The sequence below is a fragment of the Equus przewalskii genome, chromosome 19, assembly GCF_037783145.1.
Source record: "Equus przewalskii isolate Varuska chromosome 19, EquPr2, whole genome shotgun sequence".
Lineage (NCBI taxonomy): Eukaryota > Metazoa > Chordata > Mammalia > Perissodactyla > Equidae > Equus > Equus przewalskii.
In genome coordinates this window covers 54,461,959-54,488,610 of record NC_091849.1, presented here as the reverse complement: position 1 = coordinate 54,488,610, position 26,652 = coordinate 54,461,959, and the positions used below count along the sequence as shown (strand labels likewise).

General features: G+C 40.8%; 1 protein-coding gene across 4 annotated transcripts in view; it reads left to right on the top strand.

Annotated features, from left to right (window-relative positions):
- The window catches only part of RAB23 (RAB23, member RAS oncogene family), a 30,913-nt gene extending 5,036 nt beyond the window's left edge, over positions 1-25,877 (top strand). For all 4 annotated transcript variants that reach the window (XM_070586359.1, XM_070586358.1, XM_008517710.2 and 1 more), the window contains exons 2-7: positions 1,535-1,753; positions 3,853-3,938; positions 16,276-16,432; positions 18,755-18,837; positions 19,677-19,769; positions 22,321-25,877. In XM_070586359.1, the coding sequence (XP_070442460.1) occupies positions 1,599-1,753; positions 3,853-3,938; positions 16,276-16,432; positions 18,755-18,837; positions 19,677-19,769; positions 22,321-22,460 (714 nt within the window). In that variant the 5' untranslated portion in view covers positions 1,535-1,598 and the 3' untranslated portion in view covers positions 22,461-25,877. The remainder of the gene's footprint in view (positions 1-1,534; positions 1,754-3,852; positions 3,939-16,275; positions 16,433-18,754; positions 18,838-19,676; positions 19,770-22,320) is intronic.
- Positions 25,878-26,652: the final 775 nt, after the last annotated feature.

The following is a 26,652-nucleotide window of genomic DNA, read 5'->3' as shown; positions in this document are numbered from 1 at the left end:
TTGAGTTTGTTGAGGTTAGTTTTATGGCCTAGAATACGTTCTATCTTGGTATATGTTCAGTGGGTGCTTGAAAAAAAGTATGTTCTGCTGTTGTTGTGTGGACAGTTCTATAAATGTCAATTAGATTCTGATACTTTGTGTTCTCAGAATTTCATTTTGTTTTATCTGTAGTGTTTTTGAGTAGATCTCTTTGTGTAACTTCTTTAGTGGTTGCTCTGGGTATTACATTGTAAGTAATTTATCACAGTCTATCCCTGTCAACATTTCACCAGTTCACATGAAGTATAGAAACCTTACCTCCCTTTCATCCTTTTCTCTCTCCCATTTATAATTAATCATCTTAAATATTGTCTCTCTCTATATTGAAAACCACATTGGGCAGTGTTCTAATTTTTGTTTCAACTGCCAAACCTAATTTAGAACACTCAGGAGAAGTCTGTTGTGTTTACTTATGTTTTTGCTCCTACCATGTTCTTTCTTTCCTTCTGATATTCTAAGTTTTTAAAAATTATGTAATTATATCTGAGGTGGAGACCTGGAACCCATACTTAACAAGTGCTCCTAGATGATTCTTATGATCATGCAAGTTTGTGAAGCCCTAGAGACAATCACTGAGACTCCATTAGGGACAAAGAAAGGAGCGCTCTTCACATTTCAGACGTGTTTTGTCTGGTGGTCATATAGATGCATTTTCAGTTAAGGTAGCTGGAATATAACCGTTAAGTAGGCTGGAACTTAACTAATAATTTTAAGAAGAAATTGACTTTCTGTTCTTTCAGCCTGAAATGCCAGCAGTACACATTCTCTTACTTTCCTTGTATGATAGCTGTAACTAGCCTGAGACTAGAGAAAGGACGTGGTATAAGCTTATTTGTAGTGGACTCGCTGTAACCTGAGCACTGAAGCCCGTAACTAAGAACCCAGTGCTGCCACACGGTTGCACGTTACCACACAAAACCTTTCTTTGGAGTGCTTTTCTAGGGCCATTAGGTATACCCTGTGAGGTTGAAAAGCAGTTTCCTTGAATTTTGTATTTCTTGCCCGTTTGGTGGTAATTATGGAGCATTTATTATGTTGCATGAACCTACCAATTTTGAATGCTTAACTTTGACTCTACTCGGGTGCTTTATGTGTATCATTGATCAACAGTCCTGTGAGGGAAATGTCCTCAGGAAACTGAAGCTTAAAGAGGTTAAGCAATAACTTCACTAACAGCACAGAACTAGGAAATGGCAACTTTAAATCAGGCCTCAGCTAACACCCACAGTCTTAGTTTCTGTGAAAGGTAGAACGAGGTAATCTAGGCATTATTGATACCAGGATGTCATAGATTGTGCTATTGATAAGGATTCAAAAATGAATGTGTTATTTTCCCTCCTTTCAAAGAATTTGCATTATCTACACAGGGTGGGGAGGGGTCTCCATCATGGAAACAAATTATTGCAATGCAGTGTAAGTATTTCTTGATAAGACAATTATAGCTTATTTTGTACAATTTTATGTCTTGAAAAAATGATTTTGTTTTAAACCACAGATTTGAGAGAGACGTTTTGATCACTGGAATTAAAGTTGGTACAGAAACCTTTTCAACTCCAAAAATGTTGGAGGAAGATATGGAAGTGGCCATCAAGATGGTGGTTGTGGGGAATGGAGCAGTCGGAAAATCAAGTATGATTCAGCGATACTGCAAAGGCATTTTCACAAAAGACTACAAGAAAACCATTGGAGTTGATTTTTTGGAGCGACAAATCCAGTATGTACCTGGCCGTTTTATCCGCTCAGTTTTGATTGGTGAACTGTATCCTAGAATTTCATCAGAATAGTGGTAACTAATGACAGTTCCACCCGGGCAGGCAGTGGCTTAGAGACAGTGGTCGTCACTCAATCATTCCCGTGTTATCCTTCTGCTGTCTTTTTCCCCCTTACTCTCTGATGGTTTTTCCTTTTTTCCTACTCGCACCCACCTCCCTCTTTTTCTATGTTATGTCTGTTTTATGTTTATTGGTGACATCTTGGGCACTTCTTAAACCAAACATATGCTTGACTCTCATGGGATTTCCATCCACTCTTTTATTTGGAAGGAAAGTTACCTGTCTCTCAGAATAGTTTTCATCTCTCATATTATGGGATGCTTTTGTTTAGAATGTCTCTTCTCCTTTTAAAACTGGGCAAGATGTGTAGAAGTTAGAGAATTAATAATTTGTTTTTACTTTAAGGAAATAAGAGAGAGCAGATTTGGGAGGATTAAATACTCCCGTGAAAAGGAAATCTTACTTCAGGAAATCCAGTTGGGTTCTGAAACACATCAAAGTAACACTTTTTGCCGTTAGTCCTGAGAACTTTTAAGGATAGGAGACAAATTAAAATATATTACAGAAATAAGTAACATTAAACAAATCTGTCTTAACTAGGCCAGACGGCATGAAGGATAATTGTGTTCATCGTTTTAAAGATTGTTGAATTTCTAATCTGTATTCTATTACCCTCTTTATAAAAAAATTCTTCTGTATTTGTTTCCTTTCTTAGATATTTTTAAAGGATTCATTTTAAGTTTTGATGATGTTTATTTTTTGTATTTGTTATCTGAACCAAATTAATATTTTAAGTATGGAGTTGATGCTTATTATTCATAGATTCTGTATTGCAAATTCACCTATTTGCTAAAATTTATTTGTGCTTTGATTGTGATTTGTGGACATGCACAGAGCAGTAAAAATTTGGAGTCGCCCTGCACGCACGTTCCCAGCTTAGGTTGAACAAGGCAAGCCTCTTCCTTTTTGTTTCATCTCTCTTACCGTAAACAAGTGTCCTTTTGGTGTTCTGTTTTTGTGCTTTTTGTTGGTGATTTTGATGTTTAAAATGGCCCCCAAGCACAGTGCTGTCTAGTGTTCCCAAGTGCAAGAAGGCTGGGATGTGCCTTATGAGAAAATTTGTGTGTTAGATAAGCTTCATTCAGGCAGTTCAATGTTAATGAACTAACAATGTGTATTAAACATGGTGTCTTTAAAGAGAAGTACACCTAGGGGCCGGCCCGGTGGTGCAGCGGTTAAGTGCACATGTTCTGCTTCTGGGTGGCCTGGGTTCGCCGGTTCAGATCCCGGGTGCGGACATGGCACCACTTGGCAAGCCATGCTGTGGTAGGCATCCCACATATAAAGTAGAGGAAGATGGGCACAGATGTTAGCTCAGGGCCAGTCTTCCTCAGCAAACAGAGGAGGGTTGGCATCAGATGTTAGCCCAGGGCTAATCTTCCTCAAAAAAAAAAGAGAGAAGCACACCTAAAACGAGGTCAGATATTGATGGGTGGACAAGAATGTAACCAGGGACTTGCAGGAACCTAGCTCTGTATTTCCCTGGGAGCAGTGGTTCAGTATTCGCGGGTTCCGGTGTCGGCAGGGCCTTTATAGAACATGACTACTGTGAATGAGACGGTGGACTGCATGACAAAGTAGAGTCAATTTTTGAGTTAAAGGGCAACCCCGCAGGTGAGCTGCCTTCCTTTTTGTTCTTACTCTGGCACCCGTGCACCAGTGTAGCAGCTCCCCTTTGAATGGCACCATGGGAGGAGCAGCGCTGACCTGAGGGCGTCCCCCTTCCCTATCCTGTCAGGCCTGGAGCCATCACTGTCTGTGACTGTTGTCAAAGGAAAAACGTGATGGGTGAATCCAAACCATGCGTCAAGTTACACATTCCCCCTTTCCTTATCAACATTTAAAAGTACTCAGACTTTTTCAGAGTGAAGCTAACAATGTAGTTGTAATACCTGCAGATTTGAAAAGTAAAAATATACACAAAGTTATATTACTAAAGACATTTCCTTTGCATTTGAAATAAATTCATCTCTTGTTTCAGAGTCAATGATGAAGATGTCAGACTGATGTTATGGGATACTGCAGGTCAAGAGGAATTTGATGCAATAACAAAGGCCTACTATCGAGGTAAATTGTAGGGTTTACTTTTTTGTTTGGGCATATTCTTTCAGCTACACAAAGAACTTTGCTTTTTTTGTTTCCCATATAAGGGTTTCTCTTTAAGAATAGTTAAAATAATTTCAGAGTATTTTTTAAGCCTTAGGTCATTATTCTTCTGAAGATCTTGTTGAGTGATAAATAATACTTCGTACTGTAGACAGTTTGTCTCTGCCTTAGAATTACGTGACTCCTGTAGACATTCCCAGACTAAATCAGTCAGAAACTGTTAAATGCCTACTTTTGACTCCAAGGAAATGACTGTATAGTCAGAGAATAGAACTAACCTGAAAATAGAAAGCCCCTGCAATAAGGTGACGTTTTGTTAGGACACCTGGGATCGCGTGGTGAAGCCTTTCCAACACTGTCGTAGTTCAGAGTAGCATGAGACACGTGTGGAAGGAGGAACCACAACCACGGGACTCAGTGCTCTAACACATGGGATTGAATTCCCCAAGAAAAGCTTCGATTTCCAGATGCAACGTAACATTTCTGGTAAAGGTTCCTATAAAATTTTGTTCTTTTCTTTGTAATTTAGAACAGCATTTTCAGTGTTTCTCCACCCCGCTGCCAGTGGTGATTATAACAAGAGAGCAGATAACTGGAAGTTTGATCTAGTACCATGTAGCGTTATAGCCTGTTGACGCCACGTAAATATTAACTGACAATTCATGTCAACGAGTGTCTAGTCCTCCACATTTCCCAGATACCATGGGAGACAGAAAGGCACGTTTGACATACAAGTCAGTCCCTCTGTGACATCTCCCCTTCTCTGAACTTTTCACTTTCTTGCTGAAACTAAAACGTATTGTTTCCTCAAGACACTGCTTCCCCTGCAGCTCTCTCAAGTGGGGTGATCTTCTTACCCACATCCCCGTGTCCTCCCGTTCTTTAAGACCTGAAGGATGTTGGGCAGGCAGAAACCTGTGTTTCTCACTGCTGCTTCCAAACCGTTCCTCTTCAAAAACCTCAGCACCTTGAGGCTGGCCTGGTGGTGTAACGGTTAAGTTCACGTGCTCAGCCTCAGGGGCCCAGGGTTTGCCGGTTTGGATCTCGAGCATAGACCTGTGCATTGCTTATGAGGCCATGCTGTGGCAGGCATCCCACATATAAAATAGAGGAAGATGGGCACGGATGTTAGCTCAGGGCCAAGCTTCCTCAGCAAAAAGAGGAGGATTGACAGTAGATATTAACTCAGGGCTAATCTTCCTAAAAAAACCAAACCAACCAACCTCAGCACCTTGAAAGCCCATGTCATGAGTCTTTTACATCCCACTAGCCCCCCTCCTGGTCGCCAAGGTCCATCAGTTTCCTTCACACCTCCTTCCTCGACAACGCTGGCATCCAGCTCGTTTGCTTCTCCACAGTTGTTAGGATTACTTTTGGGAAATTGAGCCTGTTGTTCATTTCCTTGTCCTTCTGAGGGCCAGCAATTTTTTCGCTACCTCTAAAATCTCAACCTCTGTAGTCTCCTGCTCTCTGGCCATCGCTTCCTATGATTCCAGCTTGCTCACATTAATACCCACGCTCTATCCTTGAACCCATCCAAGTCTTCTGTTCACTGACCTACCCCATTTTTACTACAACCTTCCACATGGCTTTCTTTCCTTCCTCAAGTAGGTTTCTCCAGTTCTGTAAACATTTCCTTGTAAACACCTTTAACTCCTTGCCCTTTGCTCTCCACATAATACTTGCTCAGCAAAACACCCAACCCAGTTAAACCCTAGAGTCCACCTATTCTGCATCTGCGTCCAAGCACCTGAACCTTATTAGAGAGTATCAGACAGAACCATTCAGGCTAAGCTTTGACATGAAGATCACGTGACTTTAGTGAGTATGAGTGCTGCCAGTTCCTTCCTGAAGTCTCTTTGCCGTTTTCCAAAGGAGCTATTTTGTCTTCTCCTCTTGCCTTGACCTTCGGGACCCTTTCCTTGTCACTGCTCTCAGCTGATTTCCTTGCTTCATTCTTCTTTCAGAAAACAGACGCAATCAAATGAAAATGATTCCTTCTCTTTACCAAATCACTTCCTTGGTTAAGACTCTGAAGTCACTTTCTCTTGCTGGAGCAAGAAGTCCAGGCATTTTAGCCTGGCGTCCTTGTCTAGCCTGTCTCCTGCTGATTCCTCACTTGCACCTGACTCTTCAGAAACCCCCACATTATTTCTTTACATTATACATGGTGCCTAGAATGCTTTTTTGTCCCCTGTGGTCTTTCTACTAATCTTTGACCTTAAAGTCTAACTTAGTTCATAAGTCTCTGACTCCTACCTCTAAAAAAGTTAATCACTTTCTTTTGAGCTACTTCTGTACATTTATGCATTTATCACAGGGTATGTAATGTTTGCATATTTATCTTCCCTAACAGATCGTGAGCTCCTTGAGATACTAGCTTATGAAAAGTTGTGAGTTTTTTGGTCTTTGTCTCCCCAGCCATTCACACAGTACCTGTTGGCTAAAGTGAATTCAGTTGCCCTTAGGAGGCAGTATCTTTTTTTTTTTCTTGAGGAGGATTAGCCTTGAGCTAATATCTTCTGCTATCCTCCTCTTTTTTGCTGAGAAAGACTAGCCCTAAACTAACATCTGTGCCCATCTTCCTCTACTTTATATGTGGGACACATGCCACAGCATGGCTTGACAAGCAATGCGTAGGTCTGCGCCCAGGATATGAACCAGCAAATCCTGGGCCACCGAAGCAGAACGTGTGCAAACTTAACCACTGTGCCACCGGACTGGCTCTGAGACAGTAGCATTTTGGTTAATTTTTTTTAAAAAATGAAATTCTGAGTGGCTGGCCTGGTGGCACAGTGGTTAAGTTCACTCGCTCCACTTCAGTGGCCCAGGGTTTGCAGGTTTGGATCCCAGGCATGGACCTACAAACTGCTCGTCAAGCCATGCTGTGGTGGCAACCCACATACAAAGTAGAGGAAGATTGGCACAGATGTTAGCTCAGGGACAATCTTCCTCACCAAAAAAAAGAAAAAAAAAGAAATTCTGAGTACATTCCACAGCCCTGTTTTACTTATCAGATTTTGCAGCTTTATACTCTGACCCTAAGTTACAGATGAAAATGTTAACATACATTTATAAATATTATTTCATTTAAAGGCATTTGTTCTCTAGACTGAAAGCCTCAAGAGAGCAGGATTATATCTGTCTTGTTTGTGGATGCCCCATGCCTGCTTCTCAAGACTTGAAGGTTTCTGCCCCAGATGCGTATTGACTATTGAATGGCTCTTATGTTCTAGGCACATAACAGGCATCGTGAATCTTGCTCTGGTTTCTTTATCTTGGCTTGTGCTTATATTCATATATTAATGTTTTTTGGAAATATATCTGAGAAGTGTCCTTCGAGGTAATGCTTTTTTCACGTTTTGAGTCTCTTTTTCTTTCTCTCTTTTTTAATCCACTCATTGGTACTGTAGAGCTTAAAACATCTTCTATCTTAGTAAGTAGATTGATAGAGTTCAATACTAAACAGTGCTGAAGACCAGAGATGGGGGCAGTAATGAATGGTTTGTTCAGTCTCATTACACCTCCTCCCTGGGAAGACGCTGCTTTAATGAAACTGAAACAGTAGTCATATGTAATGGGAATTCTTCTGACTTCTTTCTGGAAGTCTTAACTTCTTTGATGTGTCACTTTACACAACTTGAGAGGGAATATATGTATGTCCTGGATCATCTGAGAAGCAGTATTTGGACATAGAATAGATGTGTTGAAATATCAGTGTACCAGGATACTTCTCTTGAAGAAATCTGTATATATATAAATCTATATATAAAAGTTTTTCTTGACAATGCTAATGAATTTTTGTTACAGTTTCATATAAACACATAATCTTTTCTACCTTTAGACAGGATTGACCACTGATTTTAAGTAGATTGCTACCCAGTGTATTTCCAAATTTCTACCTGTGTTATATAAAATATATATACTTGAGAAACAGGATGAATTCACACATCTTGTTTTTTCCACTTTTGAAATTGTGGGATTCAGTATAATAATGGCACCTGAGATCTAATGAGAACATAATTACACTAACATATAAGCAACCAAAGAAGTTACCTTTCTAAATTGGCACCAGGGAAATTTGACTTCCACTGCCTGCTCTAAGAAAACGTTGCGGTTCCTTAAGAAACTGAGAGAGCTACACCCCTCAGGTGTCACCCTGATGCCACCACCACTTGCTGCTCACTCCATTTACTGTGTCCTTAGAGGCTTGGTGTCTACAGCAGCTTTGATTGTCACTTTCCTGTGGATGAGTTTGGATCCTGAGCACCCGAGTCATGGTGTGAGGCGGGGTTTATGTTCTAACTACACAAAGCTCTTCATAGAATAGATGGTATTTTTATCAGATTAAGCATTTCCTGGGGCCGGCCCCGTGCCGGGTGTTTAAGTTCTCGCGCTCTGCTTCGGTGGCCCAGGGTTTCACTGGTTCGGATCCTGGGCGCGGACATGGCACCCCTTATCAGGCCATGCCACAGCTAGAAGGACCCACAGCTAAAAAGACACAGCTATGTACCGGGGGGGCTTTGGAGAAAAAGGAAAAATAAAATCTTTAAAAAAAAAAAAGCAGAATTTCCTCAGCATTGACGCTGTTGGTTAACAGGTGCTAAATGTACATTTTGTTTTTGAGGAAAGGTTATTTGTATTTTTTTAGTGGGGTTGTTACCACCACAACCCCCTCACACACAGGAAGAAATAAAGCAAACAAAAAACTTTCGTGGGAACACCAAAAAGTAGTAGGATTACATGGGATTTTTATTATTTTCTTGTTACCTTCCTAGCTTTTTTGTTCTCTAAATTCTATGCCTGAAATCTGTGTTCTTTTTGTGAGGAAAAAAAGTGGTTATGTTATTTCATTTTAAGCTTTTGACAATTTGATATGACCGTATTACTTTTTAACCAGTATGGTTATTTTTGGAGAATGTATTTACCATTGTGTATCTATAATTTAAAAAGGCAAAATTGTCTGACTCTAGAATGATCTCAAAATAAAGTTTAATTTGAAAAAAGGCAGAACTGGTCAAATGGGAAGAATGATTTGTTTTATATATAAATAAAAAGGAGATGATGTTGGAACTGTATAGTTAAGTAGATCATTTGTGTCCTTGATTTAAAAACAAAGACCAGGTAGCTAAGAATATTTTAATTTTCCACTATAGTTGAGGTATTACTGCTTTCTCAAGTTTTTGCCATAAGACTATGTCCAACATTATTACATTGTAATTTTTTTGTCTCATCTAGTTTGTTGTGTACTTCTTATTATAGTTTAGTACTTTTCAGGTGTCCACAAATCATACTGTTTCTCATTAATATGTCTACAAAAACCATTCTTTGTCAGAAGCTGAAAAGAGAGCCCATAATTATTAGTATTTACATTTTAATGTACTATGGGTGATGTTTAAATTACTTTCCACTGTGTTTCGTTTGGACTAGGCTTTAAATAGCTTTGGTTTCCTTATATTTAACATTTTTAACTTAAAGTGATTTTAAGCACATAGATGTCTGTTGAAAGCTTATCTTAAAATGTAACTTTTTTTAGCCAACTGTATTAAGATGGCAGAGAGGGTGGGAGGCTGAGACAGACCTTCAGTTTCAGCTTCTTGTTTCTCTAAGTTGTAAGAATAAACATGTATCACAACACAGTGTGAATTAAGGAACAAAAGGTGACAGTTACGCATAAATTTGAGAAATGGCATATTAGACATTCTTTTAGGCTTTCCTTTGGGGTCCCATCAGAATGCTTTTGGTTGCTGACAACAGAAAAGCCATTTCAAACTGGCTTAAACTACAAAGGTTTATTGACTTGTTTGATAGAAAAGTGTGGAAGTAGTACAGCTTTCATTTGTGGTTTGTTCCAACTGTGACCTCATTGATTCTTCTGGCCTGCCTCCCTCCCTATGTGGGGTTCCCCCTCATGCTGATTTTCCTCTTGGTGGCAAGATTGCTACCATCAGCAATGGGAGCCACATGATTTGTCCACAATTTGAGGAGAGAGGGTCACTTCCCACAAGAATGCCTCAAAAGTCCTGAGCTTTTGGGGCCAGCCTGGTGGCCTAGTGGTTAAGTTTCCATGTTCTGCTTCGGGAGTTCACGGTTTCGGATCCTGGGCACAGACGTTCACCGCTCATCAAGCCATGCTGTGGCAGCGACACACATGCAAAACAGTGGAAGATTGGCAACAGATGTTAGCTCAGGGCCAATCTTCCTCAAAAAGAAAAAAGTCCTGAGCTTTTATCGGATTAGACTACTCTTGACCAGATTGCAGTAAGTAGTGGAGGAATATGATTATCCTAATTGGCTTGGGGCTGCCTCCAGAGGAGAGGGTGGGTTTGGCCTGCCTTAACCACATGGCTACTCTACAGCGGAGGAGAGGTGTTCTCAGGAAAGGAGGGGAACTGGGTGCCAGCTAGGCAACCAGGTAATATCTGCTATAGTATAGATCCAGATGGTGATGTAGTTAAATAGAAATAAAGACCAGGAAGAGAAGGTAAGGGCTGGAAGAAGACTTAAGTAAGACATAGATTTAGTGCTAGAAACACTGTGCTGTATAAAATTATGACTTAGAAATGTAGAAACGTATTATTCAAGATGCTTAAAAATTTAAATTTTCAAAAGAAAAATTTTATTATAATTCATTTCAAAGACCAATTATATAAAAAACCATTGCTCAAAGGCATTATTCTGTTCCTGGAATACCAGCTTAATTGTACAGGGAGACATGCTGAAACGTGACCTCATCATAAAAAGATTAGAACGGAGCACAGATCATGGTAGGAAGCTTTTTGGGATCCCAAATTTTTTATTGTGATTTGGTTCTAAGACAAAAACGCTTCTCACTAGCAATATGTAGAGATGAGGCTACAGACTTGAGACCTGTTTTCTGAGATAATGCACCTAAATAGAGGGAAACCCTTACCTTGTTTCTTTAAAAAGTACTTTGTTTTACAAACATACATGAATGTAAATTGTTGGAAATGAAATAGCTCTGGACAAGAAGAAAGTACCCCATTATAAATGCAAGAATTAGGGGCAACAGAACTAGACTTCCAGAGTCTCAGATTCATTTGTTTTGAAATTGTATGAGTATGGAATCTGTGATAGGTTGTTCGTTGCATAATAATCTGTGCTTCAGATTATATAGTGTCAAAAGGAATAAGGACAAGCACTGTAAGTCCAGAGGAATTTCTGTAATAGTGTATAAAGCCGCGTGATTCTCACCGGCCTTGCCCTTGTCACATTCTATGCTGTGTACTCTAGAGTAGTGTTTCCTAAACTTTACTGTGCACGTGAACCCCTGGGGAGCTTGTTAAAAATGCAGACTCTCATTCAGTAGACCTGGGGGTGGCTCTGTGAGTCTGCATATCCATAGGCTCCCACGTGACACTGATGCTGCTGGTCCTCAGTCACATGTGGAACAAGTCTAGAAACCGTCTTGTAGGGTCTTTCAGTGATTTGAGGACAGAATTACTCTCTGTTTGTCTTGGGGAGTATTTTCTGAATAGTATTCAGAAATAGTAACCTTTTTTTGAATGATCTTATTAATTAGGAGTAAATATTTGCTATTGGTGATCTTATAATTGACACCAAAAACTTCAGGCTCTGTATTCATGATGTGTGGATAAGTGGAGTAGTGTGTTAACTGTTAGAAAGGATGCATTTGTGGGTAGTTTACTGTTCTCTGTGATGATGAAGTAACTTTCCCCACAGGGTGATCCATCCGGTAGGTAGTGTCGAAGGAAGATTGAATAGGAGGAAAATAAAGGTCTTTGTAAACTATGTGGACAGGAAACACTAACTGCCTTTAAGTATTAAAAGATTGAGTATGTCCAAGTGACTCCAACAGAGAAAATAAAAAGATTAACTTTCCTAAAGATGACATACCAACAATTTGAAGTCAAAGGGAGAAAAAGAAAGGAAAACAGTGTAGCGTCATTTTTGAATTAAGAATATTTGGAGTAGTTGGTCTGTTGAACAGGCACAGCTCATGAGGTTACCGAAATGCACCTTTGGTTTCGGTTTCTGACCGTCCCTTCACAGTTGCTTAGGCAGTGGGAGGAGAAGTCCTTCTGGTCGCCCTCTGAACAAACGCTCCTGCAGCTCGTGTCTTTTCTAGTCACTGTCAAGGAGTTTTTCTCAATTGCCTCATAGTTATTTCTAGTCATAAACATAATCTCAACTTGGTCAGTCCTGTGTTTTAATCAAAACTCCAAACATAAGTTAGCATTAAATCTCCAGTCTTCTCTGGGACTTCAGCAGGCAGTCCCTGTCGTCTGGGAAGGGAATTTTGGTTGCGTCCCTCCATCTCCCACTTTCTTCCCTGGCTTGCTAGAGAGACGTGTCTTCCTCCTCCGGGGTCAGGCCTAGGAGAGGGGATCCGGTGGCAGGGGCTGTTGTCTGATTTTGGGGCCCTGTGGATAGCAGATGCTCACAGATGCTGCTTTCTCCAGTTTTCGTCCAGGATTCTTCCAGGGTTCTCAGTCTTGGGAATGTTTCTTCTGGGCAAAGGTATGCTTGGTTCTGGCAGTTGCTTTGCGTCTTTGTGGGAGTCAAGCATTCCACCTCCATCTTCCTTTACGCTAAGCTCCCATCACCCGCCAAGTGGTCCTACTGGACATGAGTTAAAATGCCCCCATGCATGCTGGCTGTCCTTAGACGTGGGTCACGTCTACGCATATGAAATTCGTGGGCATTCTTTGTCTTGCCGTCGGTGGGAGTACAGTTACTGCCCGAATGCAACTCGTGCGTTTTTGTCTGTTGGTCTTGCCTTTCCCTCTCTCCCAGCCACTGCATCTTTCTCAGGCTTGAATCAAGGCACCAGCCGTCCAGAGTGTCCCCCAGTTGCTAGGAGCACATGTCATGCTCCATAAGTGGTCTTGCTGAAATCATTCCTTCTAGGTTGAGATATGGAGGTAATTACAGCCCTCTCCCCCGTACCCCCTCACCTTCTTGAAAGAGAGAGAAGGGTTGGGGTAGACAGTACTTCCTCTAAAGAAATTCTTTACAAATCCTCCTCTTTTACCCTTCTTCTCAATTCTTAAAAAGAAGAAAAATCTGGAAATGCCTGAGGGAGTTCCAGAGTTGTATGACGGATCGATAGCCATTTCCTTTGTGATTCTGCAGCTAGCGATTGAGCTCGCACACCTTTTGGAATCTGGTGTTTGTCATCTGTTCTTTGTCATCTGTTCTATTGGTACCTCAGCCAAAATTTTCTTAAAGAGTCCTCTTTTAACTTTTTTTAGGATATATTAGAAAGGACTTTATTTTTTTAAGCCTTTTTTGGTTTTCCTAAACATAAAAGGACCATAATGTATCACAATTTGACAGAATATTTTATCTGTATGGATAGATGATAATAGTTAGGGGAAATTACAACAGGTAGTTTGCAGCATTTGTCAGAATTGTTATAACCGTAAAAGTAATCCGGGTTGTCTGTGTTTTTCATTTTGGTGAGATACTTAGGTTGAGCACGGTGAGCAGGTTGCAGCATCCCATGAAGGCCTTGTCTCGGGTGACCCGTCCTGCTTCAGAGATCCGTGTACCATTCTTTCAGGAGAGTGTAATGACTCTAATGACTTATTTCTGCCGTCTTAGTTCAGGTTTTCTATTTTCTGTAGTTCTTTCGCTGTTTTTTAGAATTTTCTTTCCTCCTTGACATTGGGTAAATCGACTTTTCTCCTGTGGTTTAGTGCTCACCCCTCTCTCTGTATCTTACGGGGTTGCCTTTGCCTTTTACTGTCTCACTTTGAGCCTCTCCCCCAGCACACACTCAGAGCAGTTCTTGGCACCCCTGGGTGGGAGTGGTTTATTTGGGAGGTGATGCCAGGAAGCAGAAGTGAGAGAGGGGAAGAAGGGAGAAAAGCCCGGAGAGGGTGCATTAATGAGCTCATTATTACTCTAGGCAGCTGGGGACCAGTCCCTCCGAGGAACCAGGTAGGCTCACCTCAGGATGGCCCCACCAAAGTGGGACTGAGGTGTTGGTCCCATGGTCCAGGAACTGAAGCTTCCCCTCCAGAGGCATCAGTTCCTCCTGGGGCATGTGCTAACCCAGGGTACTTCAAAGCATCAGAAAAAGCCCTGAGGCAGAAAAGCCGAGCACCCTGCAGTGGAGGCTTGAGGTCTAATCTTGGCACCAAGCAGGAACTGTCCCCCAGCTGCGGTGAAACCAGGGGCTGAGGGCTGAGCGTAGGTTCGTTGGGGGCGGGGGGGGGGGGGGGCGGGTTGCTGAGGGCTGAGCGCAGGGTCGTGTGTGTGTGTGTGTGTGTGTGTGTATATTCCATCTTTCTCCTCTCAGGCCCTTTAGCAAATTCCCACATTCCTTCCATCTCTCCCCATTCAGACCCCTTAAGTAATTTTAGGGTTGTTCTTGTCCCGGACTAATTGCCCCGAGAACTCAGTGGTGGGTTTGGAAACATTTAACTGTTTAAGAGATGCAATCACCAACCGCCCTGAACCAGATTAGGCCCCACCACAGGAGCTGCCTATGCCCTTTGCCTCGTTTTTAATGCTAAGATTTTCGCCCCAGGAGGAGCTTAGGCCTTACTACCATAACCTATCTTACCACAACCTGCAGTGTCTATGGAAGCAGGTGTTCCAGCTGAGCCTACGAGCGAATGCCCACCCTCTCTTTTGAATATTCGTACCCCATTTGAAATAAAAGGCTCCTGCTGTCCCTTGCATGGGATGCCATGGCTTTGGAAATGATTCCACTTGGCCTCCTCTTTGCTGCAAGTGAGTTCTGCTTTGTGTGACAGCTACTTCCAGTCAACAGTCTGATTGTAATTCACCGGGAGGAGGCAAACCCACTTTTGTTTTGGTAACATTATGACATATTTTTCTTTTATCCTTTGATCTTTGATTGTTTAAACAATGCTATGCTTTTCTTAGTTAAGCATTCTTGCTGTCTGTATCTCTGGCATTATCTGCTTAGGTTTATTTTATTTTATACTTCCTCTAAGATGTTTTCTGTCTTTTGGGTTTTTTTGAAGTGTCTGAGACCTTGTGTACTTGAAAATACCCTTTCGGGCCCTCAAATATAAATGGCAATTGACTGGGTATAAAATTCTGGGTTTAAAGCTAACAAATACAGTTTTATAACAAAGAACAGTCTCTTAAAGTATGATTAGTTTTATTTGTAGTTTAAGTAATATTAGAGTTCAAGTAAATAAAAATTTATTTACCAATACAATAGTGTATTTCTCCCTCCCCTCCCTCCTCCACGCCCTGAATTTTGCATAATTAATTTAATTTATTCTTTCGTTTGAAACCTGTTCTGGAGTAGGGAAGCTTTTCCCCATGAAGCTCCTGCTTTTACGGTGACAGTAAGCTGCTGGTTTTTGCTTTCCTTACATGCTCTTTGGCTTTCCACAGGATTTCCTCTGGGGAGACACAAACCTTTTTTTGGCCTCAGAGTCTTAGGTGGCCCAGATGTGTGTGTCTTGAGCCTTAGTAGGAAACTCTTACACCTGAGGGATCTGGAAGGAAGCAGTACGGGGAGAAATGATGCGTTGATTCCAGGAAGTCCTCTTGACCCTGCCATGGTTTCCCTGGGCGCCTACACGCCTGCCTTTGTCACCAGGCTGCCTGATTGAACAGCTAATCGTTCATAAAGGGGCTTCTTCCAGAAGGTGGCTGCTTACTGTGAATCTTAGGTATTATCCACCTAATGTGATCGTTGATAGTTAAAATATTGTCAGTGAGTGTGTAGTATGGGAATTAGCAGTTAAACAGGGTAAGAAGCTAACTTAAACTTTTCCCCTCTATTATATATGCGTTTTTTATTCTTGGCACTGGTTCTTAAATTATGTTCCCTATCATTACGGTATTCTACTAAAATAAAATAGTATACTTTTTTTAAAAACATGAGAAAATTAATGATTTTTTTCTCATAGAGTTTTCTTAAATCTGTGCTAAAAGAAAATAAGAAACAAATGACAAATATTAAGAGGAAGAACTTAGCAGCAGCCTATCATTCATGCTCAGTTCACCGTTCTCTAGCTCTTATAATGTAATGCAGTAGGTATATCAGTGTTTGGTGGTGTTGCGAAAAGAATGTGTGTCGCTTTGAGGGTAATTTGACAGTGGTACAAAGGACAAGTAGTGGCTTGAGAACCACTACTCTTAGTAAAAATTGGTTCTTTGGATTAGGAAATAGAATTTATATGTTAAAAAATAAGCAGAGTGTTACAAAGATGACATTAGCATTGTTTACATAAAAATTGTTTTGAATAGGCAAAAATTGCCCTTGCCCTGCATAGGATTATTTCATTACTGTAAATAATGTTCTCGTTTTGTGACCTTACAGGAGCCCAGGCTTGTGTGCTTGTATTTTCCACCACAGACAGGGAATCTTTTGAAGCGATTTCCAGTTGGAGAGAGAAAGTAGTGGCTGAAGTTGGAGATATACCAACTGTGCTTGTGCAAAACAAGATTGATCTCTTGGACGATTCTTGTATAAAGAAGTAAGATGGCTTCTTTTGAAGGGGTGGTGGTAATTCTATGAAGTGAAAACCTATTTTAATTTTTGCATAAACTTACAAAATTTAGGAAAGTTTTTATAAACACTGCTTTATACTTAAAATTTCTGTGAGCTATTCTGTGTGATTGGTTTGGGTTAAAAAAAGTTCACACTGAATCATAAGTAGAGAAAATTAAAGGAAGAAATTTTGAAGGCCCTTTTAGAATTCCAGTCTTAGGTCCTTGCACCACAGATCCAATTCTTCATGTTAAGTCAAATCTAGATATACCAAGAATGTTAAGAAAACATACCTAAATGTTTTAATATCTAGCGTAAGTAGCTATCCTATGTTGATGAGTTTAACTGAATAAATAGTTCAGATTCATACTGTTTTGTATATTCAGAACTGTTATGCTCAAATTTCTGAACAGAGTTTAGCATCCAGACAATTTCTGTCTTTCAGGATTTGCTCATTGCATTATTAACATTTTGCTAGCTTTGAAAATCTTTGCTTAGTTTTTACCTTATTTTTTAATATGTTCTTACTATTAGTTATGTTGCTATATAATAAATTAGCCTAAAACTTAGTGGCTTAAAGCAGCAAACATTCATTATTTCACAGTTTCTGTGGTCAGGAATTTGGTAATGGCTTAGCTGGGTGGTTCTGGTTCAGAGCTTGTCATGAGGTTGCAGTCAAGATGTCGCCTAGGCCTGGAGTCACAGAAAGGCTTGACTGGGGCTGGAGGATTTGCTTCCAGGAGGTTCACTCACTCGGTTGTTGGCAGGAGGCCTTAGTTCCTTGCCACGTAGACATCTCCCTAGTGGGGCTTGAGTGTTTCCACAACATGGCACCTGGCTTCCCCTAAGCCATTGATCCCAGAGAGAGCAAGGCCGAAGCCACAATGTCCCTTATGACCTAGTCTCAGAAGTCACCTACTGTCACTTCGGCTGTATACTATTGATCACACAGACCCACCTTGATTACAGTGTGGGAAGAGACTACACAAGACCAGGAGGAGGGGTGGGAGTGTAGAATCACTGGGAGCCATTTTGGAGCATAGCTGCTACAGTCTCAATAAAACTGAAATTAGGAGTCCACTTTTGTAGACACAATCATAATATACTGATTGTGGCTTTGGCACCAAAGTCATTCCATAGCCAGTAAGAGTAAAATAAATACAGTCAGCCCTCCCCATCTATAGGCTCTACATCCTCAGATTCAGTCTACCTCAGATCAGAAGGCCTATGGTGGGAAGCTGGCCCTGTGGTCTAGTGGTTAAAGTTCTGTGCACTCCACTTCAGTGGCCTGAGTTTGCGGTTTTGGATCCCAGGCATGGACCTACTCTACTCATCAGCCATGCCGTGGAGGCATCCCACAGAGAAAATAGAGGAAGGTTGGCACAGATGTTAGTTCAGGGCTCATCTGCCTCAAGCAAAAAAAGAGGAAGATTGGCAATGGATGTTAGCTCAGGGCAAATCTTCCTCACCAAAAAAAAAGGGCCTGAGGCAGCCCCGTGGCCAAGTGGTTAAGTTTGCGCACTCTGCTTTGGTGGCCCAGGATTCACCAGTTTGGATCCTGAGCGCAGACATGGCACTGCTCATCAGGCCGCTATGAGGCTGCGTCCCACATAGCAGTACCAGCGGCACTCAAAACTAGAATCTACAACTATATACTGGGGGGCTTTGGGGAGAAGAATAAAAAAACAAAAAGGCCTGTGATGGCTATGATGGTTGCATCTGTACTGAACGTGTACAAACTTTTGTTTCTTGTCATTATTCCCTAAACAATGCAGTGTAACAACTATTTACATAGCATGTACATTGTATTAGGTATTATAAGTAATCTAGAGATGATTTAAAGTATGTGGGAGGATGTGTACAGGTTATATGCAAATACTACACCATTTTCTATGAGGAACTTGAGCATCCCTGGATTTTGGTATCACCAGGGGTCCTGGAACCAATCCCCCAAGGATACCAAGGGGTGACTAATGCAGTATAAGATTTTCAGGGTGTAATTAAATTCAAATGTTTTTAAAAACAGAAGAGAGAAAATTAAAGTGTTATATAAAAAAAAAGAGATATTTAGTCATTTTAAGGCTGGAGTTTAGTGACTTCATAGAAAAGTGTATGTTCACAGTTATGGTGGTGATGGTTGGTGTTTATCCCGAGAGTAGTGAAAACTAAAAATCCTGTTCGAGCACTGAGAACCTAGCTTTCAGCTGGTCTGGAAGGTCTGTATGCAGGAAATAGAATACAAAAGTGGTTTTTTTCAAACAAGCTCTCAGAAAGACCCTTCATCAGCATTTTTTTAATTGATATCTAGTGAGGAAGCTGAGGCTCTAGCAAAAAAGTTAAAGCTGAGATTCTACAGGACGTCCGTGAAGGAGGACCTCAATGTGAGCGAAGGTAAACTGCCTTTCTCTGAACAGCTCACGACGGAACCTTGCGTTAGTCTTCTCATGCTCTTTCTGTTGTGTTGTATAGAAATCGTATTTGTAATGAGAATAGAATTTCTTGGTGTCACCTATCAGTAAGTAAAATTTAAAGGCATGATGCTCCTTAGAGTTAGAGTCCTTAACTACTTACTGATGTCTTTGAATACTGGTTACTCTGCAAAAGGGTGGGGGGGGGGGTTGTTTTGTTTTTTAAAACTATAACTGTGTACGTGTGAGTTGCATGCACGTACGTGTTTCCCATGCACACCCCTTTAGAACTCCACAGGAGTGGATGTTCGGGTAGGTAGTCACAGTGACCTTAATTTGTTTATCAATATTTCCTAGTTAAAGAAAGTGAGATTAGAGAAAGATGATTGTTAATTTTCCTCATTCCAGAATTGCTACTTACTTCATTAAATTGCAACTCAGTTGTTGCTTGGGTGTCTTCTGGATAGTTTCTTCCACCTGAAGAATGGAGACATCTTTTAGAGACCGAGTCAGTCTAGTGTTGCTGGATATCGGTCACTGTTCAGGTGCTTACAGCTGAAGAGCCGGTGACCGACCACAAGTGTTCTTTCATTCCGTTACTAATAAAATGCCTCTGTGTGCTTATCAGTGTTACCAGTGTACTTAGCGATTGCTCAAATCATTTTTAAAAGTTGAATTTTTTCAATTACACTGTATACTTCTAATTTAATTTTAAATTTACTTAGTGAGTATAAATATTCTAGTAAGTGATGTGAAATTACAGATTTTACATGCATAAGTTATACTGACCTGGTAAGGTTTTCGTTTTTGTTTTTATTCTAGTTTTTAAATATTTGGCTGAAAAATATCTTCAAAAACTCAAACAACAAATAGCTGAGGACCCAGAATTAATGCATTCAAGTAGTAACAAAATTGGTAAGTTCCCAGGAAGTTTCGGCCCCATGTTTACCTGGTACATTTATTCTCTATTCATTATTATCATATTTACTTTTTAAAAATACAGTATGCTCATTTCTTTAAGAAATGTGATTAGAAAGTGTTGTATCAGTGATTATTAAACTTAGGAGTATCAGGCCTCTTATTAAAAGGTGTTTTGAGTTAAAAGATTTTTTAGCTATTGAATTTTCTAAATCCATTTAGTCTATTAAGACAGCAGAGATAAAAGCTTTATATAAAGGTCTGACTTTTATATAAAGGACCTTTCACACTTGTTCTTCTGACTCCATACTTCTATCGCCTCCATACCTTTTTACTCCAACTACCTTGTGGATTACCTGTTACTGACATTTTTTTTAATGCTAAGGGCCAGCAAAGTGTAGCATTCCCTGAAGAGGAAGTGAGTTGTCTCCTCTCGCTTTTCGCTTTGACTTCCAGGAATATGAGAACCAAATTTTCTGCTTCTCAAGCTTCCGTGTGATCTCTTAAGGACTTCATATCTGTATTCCATCCCCCTCACTACATACACATGAATACACACATCATTTTCTTGACCTGTTTTAACTTACATTTTTCCTTGGTTCTGACTTCTTTTTTATTGTTTTGCCATTTTTATTGCATATGTTCCTACCATCAGACACCTCAAGTGCTTTGTGAAACAAGAGAGGACCGTGATAATAAGCTTCTATCTGGTCTGGTCTCCTGGGCCCCACTCTTATCTTCTAATCCACTGATTACAGCCCTTTGATAGAGTCTCACTATGGAACACATTAATGCAGGCTCGTCTCTCTCCAGCCTTTAAAGAGTTTCGTCCATCCTTCCTGTGTGGCCTCATGCCCCACGTTTACACACGTACCCCGAGTACCAGTTCCACCAGAGGTCTCGCTCTTTCTTAAGCATGCCCAGTGCTGTCTTTCTGCTTCTCTTTTGCTCATTTGGTTCTGCCACCAAGAATGACTTCCTTTTCCCATCTTCTGTCAAAGCACTATTCATTCTTCAAGGCCTCTCTAGAAAGCTCTCATAGCTGTGTATGTGGCTGAAGCCACAGCCTCCAAGCGTTTCTTCTAAACGAACAGGATCTAAGTCCAGCACCTTGCCAGCTGTCCAGTCCAGCCTTCTTCAGGCAGTTTGTCCTTTGTTATGAATTGGATGTGATTGGGCCTTTAACAATCTATGGGCTCATGTGTCTCTTGTGACACTTGACGTGTAATGTCTTGCAGTGTTACTTGTACACTACCGCACCTCGCTTGTTAGACTGTAAACTTCTTGTGAGCAGGAATCAGTCTGTCATCTTTCTAGTGCGGTAGAGTCTCTGGCCCAGAGGTTTGTGTATCATGGATGATAAATAGTTCATAAATTGGAGATTGCATTTTAAGACCAGCACAGTTCAAAGTGGAAACTATAATAGTTAAAAGTTTTCATTTAGTTTGTCCCTTTATCTGCCCATCACTAATGATCTGTGGCCCATTTTGTTGTTTTGGCCTCGATAGGAAAATCGTACACTACTACCAGCTTTCACATATGCAGTGTTTTTATTAACATAAAATCTCACAAATACTGTTGTTAACTACAAATCAGGGATTCTTGAGGAACATATATGATGTAAAGTTAATAAATGAAGTTATTAAAATTATCAAATTTACCGATTGCAGATTTTTTTTTCAGTTTTTTTTAAAGATTTTTTTTTTTTCTTTTTCTCCCCAAAGCCCCCTGGTACATAGTTGTATATTTTTTAGTTGTGGGTCCTTCCAGTTGTGCCCTGTGGGGTGCTGCCCCAGCTTGGGCTAATGGGCAGTGCCATGTCAGCGCCCAGGATCCGAACTGGCGAAACCCCGGGCTGGGGAAGCAGAGCGCGAGAACTCAACCACTTGGCCACGGGGCTTGCCCTGCAGATTTTAAAAATAGATTGTTAGTGAAAAGATGCAGAACACTGTGTGGAGTATGTTACCATTTGGGTAGCAAGCGGGGAAAAAAGAATATATATTTTTTGCTGACATATGCATAAAATATCTCTGGAAGGATCCAGAGGAAAACTATTAGAACGTGCATGCCTTAGGGGAGGGAAACTGGCGACGGGGGCATTAAGGTGGAAGAGAGACTTCACTGTGGCCCCTTTTGTACCCTTGGAACTTTGAACCATGTAGATTGGCTATTAAAAATAAATGAGGGCCTAGCCCCGTGGCTGAGTGGTTAAGTTTGTGCGCTCCGCTTGGGCAGCCCAGGGTTTCACCAGTTCAGAGCTTGGGCGCGGACCTGGCGCCACTCGTCAAGCCACGCTGAGGCGGTGTCCCACATGCCACAACTAGAAGGACTCACAACTAAATACACAACTGTGTACTGGTGGGCTTTGGGTAGAAGAAGGAAAAATAAAAAATAAAACCTGTAAAAGTAAATGAAATGAAAACAAAAGCTTAAAATTGTAAATACTTGGCACACATTGCTGATTTCCTAAGAAGCTGGGTGTACAGTCTGCAGTAGGTAACCCTGAGGCGCATCGGTGTCAATCTCTGTTTTCCCTCAATTTATGCAGGTGTCTTTAATACAGCTGGTGGAGGTCACTCGGGTCCGAATTCCAGTACCCTGAATGGTGGAGATGTCATCAATCTTAGACCCAACAAACAGAGGACCAAGAAAAGCAGAAATCCTTTTAGCAGCTGTAGCATACCCTAAAACTTTTTTGGGAGGAAGAAGATTGCATCGTATCGTGCAACTCAGGAGGCAATCCACGCAGCTCTCATGCTGTGTTACAAGTGTTTTCACAGACTTTGCACCTACGGGCCTCTGGGAGCTGACGGACTGAAGCGTGGTGCTGCAGGGCTTGTCAGAACAGACTGGTCTTTGCTGGAAGAAGCACTGCCCTGTGGACTCATTTTAATTTTTTTACATTAGACGAAGCTTCTCCTGTTTTTGAAGGAATGCCATAAGAAATGTCAAAAACAGGTTTTGCTGAATTTTAAATGCTGGAAAACATAAATGAAATGCCTAAATATATTGGTACAGATTTTAATATTATGGGTTAAGGAAAGATAGCAAGCATTCTTTTTCTGAAATTGGTCATCTAGCTTTTCTGGAAAATAGTATCAAATCCTAACACTTACAAAAAAATAATATTGACAGGTGAACCCTAAATCTTGCCAGACTGCATTAGTGTGTATGTTGGCAATGTTACTGTGCAATATCCGTCTAACGTGGAGTGTGGAGGTATGCATGCAGGTATCTGGTGCCGAAATAAACTGAACGTATGTGCAGTATTTAAGGAAACATAGAATCTAATTAATTCATTTGTAAGACCATTTACACATTGTGTGTATGTTAAAAAGTTTTATTTTCAAATAAGAAATTCCAGACATATATTTTGCAAAATGAGCTCAGATTTAAAAAGTGCTTTGTGCCAAAAATATCATACCTAATTTTTACAGTGCTTTACTATCAGAATTTATATTGTTTATAATATCTTTTAAAAGCAGTTTTCCTCTCTGACAGGGTAGATAAAAGAGGATTATAAATGTTTTAATGCTAGAGCATCTCCCAGGTGAGACTTGCTGCAAAATCTTTTTCGTCCGTCCATCCCTAAGCGTGGCGAGCTTGTGCTGGCCGCGTCCCTGAGGAGATCAACAGCCCGCCTGCGGTCAGTCCCTGGGTCCTGGGAAGTCGCTGGTGCCTCTGGCACCTTCTGCTGCTGACTGAAAATGTAATTCTGAACTTTTAGGATTATGCTAACAATCTTTAAAAATGCACAAGAGATGATCTTTTGTCTTAGTCCACATTATGGATTTCATAATGCCTGCAACTCTAAAGCATCTTTTTGTTTACACATTTTTGTATGGTATTTTAAGACTATCACTTAAAAATTTCTATAACCTTCGGTTTGTATAACACTTTCTCAAGAGCTGTGTCAGCACCAAATGCAAAATAATTTCTTTTGAGAAATGGTTTTAATATGTAATCATGCGGCAGAGCATAAATTTGTGACTTGGGACAGTAGCTTTCCAACTAAGATAATCGCATGAACTCCGTCAAAACTGATTATCATTCATCAGTGACTTTGTTTTTAACCCCTTGCAATATACTTGGTTTTTACAGGCTTTCAAAATATGTAAAAATAACATTTCTTGGAAAATGTGTCATAAAGTCCTTTTTCATGATTTGTACTAAATGCATAATGTTTTCTATATTTCTTTACATGTTCCTCTATCCCTTTTTTTAAAGTCTTCCATCTATACCACCCCCATCAGCTATCTGGAATAATGTTGAGAACATCATGGAATTTTCTGGAGCGTGTCTTCATTAAGTGGTCAAGAGTGAATGTTTGCTCTTCATAATATTGGAATAATCTGGTATTATCTGTTTCAAAGTAATATAAAATGTTGATTTTTATGTCCCCAGTTGTCACCACTCCCATTGCTGGCAGCGGGATAGGTGTTGGGGGAAGAACTCAGTTCCTAACAGTCGACACCTGCCAGTCATTCCTCTTCCCTCTTCTACTCCCTGGAAATACGGTCTCTAATTTTTGCACAAAATATATTTTGCAGCAAGTAGTCTTAGGGTTTTTAGGACAGGAAAATACGTTATGTAATATGGTGTGCTATTTCATATTAAATGTGTGTGGGTAAAAGTTTGTTGTTATTCTATATAAAAAATGTAATCTCTGATGATGGTTGCAGTTCTCGTGATATTTGTATTATAGTTTTACATACTTAGTTTTGTCCTTTTTTCTTTTTTACAAGAACCGAAGAGAGATCTTTGTCACATTTGAATTGTTAATTTGCAGTTCTGTATTTTAAACCTAACCATAATTAGTCATTTTAAATAATTAGGTAGACCTGAAAATCAGCCACAAGTCGCAGGTTACTTTCTCAATTTAATTCTAAAACTTTCAAAATTGGCATTAATTCTACTCCCCCCGCCCCCCCCCCCCGCCCTTAAATCTTTTAAATAACTTCACTGCTAATTTTTAATGGACTGTAGATGCAAAAGAGAAACTTGTCTGAGACTCCAGGTTGTGCCCTTGGGCTCCGATGCACCATCTCACGTGACGGCTAATCGCAGCACAGACGTAGCTGTGGGGTAACCGCCGTGTGTCAGGGTTCCTCAGGGTCCCTCTCCCTCTTTCAGTCCGTCTGTGGAATTAAACAGCATGCAGAATAGCCTGTATAAGGCAGCATAGTTAAATAAAGCCGGGCTAAATGGTTTCCTTGTTATCTGCCCAAAGTTGACAGCACGTATGTACTTGATCAAAATAAAGTAGAACTAACACGACAAAAAGAGGCTGAGCCCCTGCCTCGTGGACCGCAGTGGGATGGTGGTTCCAGACACTGGCCTGGAAAGAGCTCTCGCTAGAGTGCTCCCTTGTGCCTGGGACTCAGGGCCTGGGACCTGCTCTGAAGATCACAGAATGGGGAACTGGCCTCAGGACCTAACGTCCCAACTGGAAGTGAACTACTTTAAGATATTGCTGATGGTTCACGTCCTTTTTGAAACCTTTCAGGTAGTTACTGGTTACTTGCTGCCGTGCTCCCATGACTGTCTCATTCAGGTGTCCGTCTGTCTGAAAACAGAATGAACTGACCGGGTGAAGATTTGTCCCACGTGGCACAGTCTCCTAATGAACAGTGGCTGTGTTCCGTTTAAACTGTTAAAGTATGTGTGCTAGTGTCGCTCTTTAGGTTTCACCCTCAGACATGTCAGCCCATCACACAGGTGAATTTATTTGCTAACGGAAAATATGCAAAACCACAGGGGACTCGGGCATCCCCAGTCGCCTCCTCCCAGGTCGCTGGGTGATTTGGCCGTTGTCACTGGTGTTAGGCAAGGCTCCTTTTCTTCTCTGGAGATAGCTACAGTGGACGCTGGTAAATGGTCTTTTAAAAATAAAAACTTTGGATTAAAAGGAAAACTGAACCCCGTCTATATTTTTGTTACTACTAAATAATGCTTTTGTAAATTTGAATGGAAAACCACTTGTATGTATTGCTATTGGGTTGCAGTTATACCCTCGAGCTTAATTTAAAATATACTGCTTAATAACAGTTTCACGAAAGATGAATTCCAATAATAAAAAAAAAAAAATGCGTTTCAAAGCTAGAATTTTGTGTGATATGTGTGATGTCTCACCAGTGTGGAACCAAATAGTAAAAGGTTTAATGTGACTTCTTTAAAAATCAAAATAACCAGGGGCTGGCCCAGTGGTGTAGGGATTGAGTTCATGCACTCCACTCCGGTGGCCTGGGGTTCTCAAGTTTGGATCCCGGGTGTGGACCTACATGCCAATCATCAAGCCATGCTGTGGTGGCATCCCACATACAAAATAGCAGAAGATTGGCAACGTGTTAGCAACAATCTTCCTCACCAAAGAAAACAAAACAAAACAACCTAAAAATCTTTCAGTTTCAGATACTCTGCCAACATTTAGCATACTCTTTTTATTGACAGTGGATATTTAATGCAATTTAGTAGCACTGTGGCTTAAATAATTTTGCCTTGGAAACTGAGTTTCTTTTCTATCAGTATCCATCTGTGTTAAAGAAAACTTGTTTTGTCTTGTTTTGAGGCTCTTGCCCTGCCCCCACAATACATTTACATAGTCCTGTGTTTACAAAATAACTGTATAGTTCAAATTTATTTAACAAGCGCTTTCTGTGTTAGCCACCATGCGGAGCCCCTTGCATGCTGTATCTCCTTTAAAGTTCCTAACTCAGGGGCATCATCACAGCGGGGAGGACAGGGCAGGGCCCGGCCCTCTGCTGGGAAGAGGTGGGGTGGGGCGCCCTCGCCAGGTCTTCCTGCAGCAAAGCTTCCCCTCTGGGTGTTCTGTGTTGTCCCAGGGTTGTGTCATCTTCGGACCCGAGGTCGGCCAATTGCA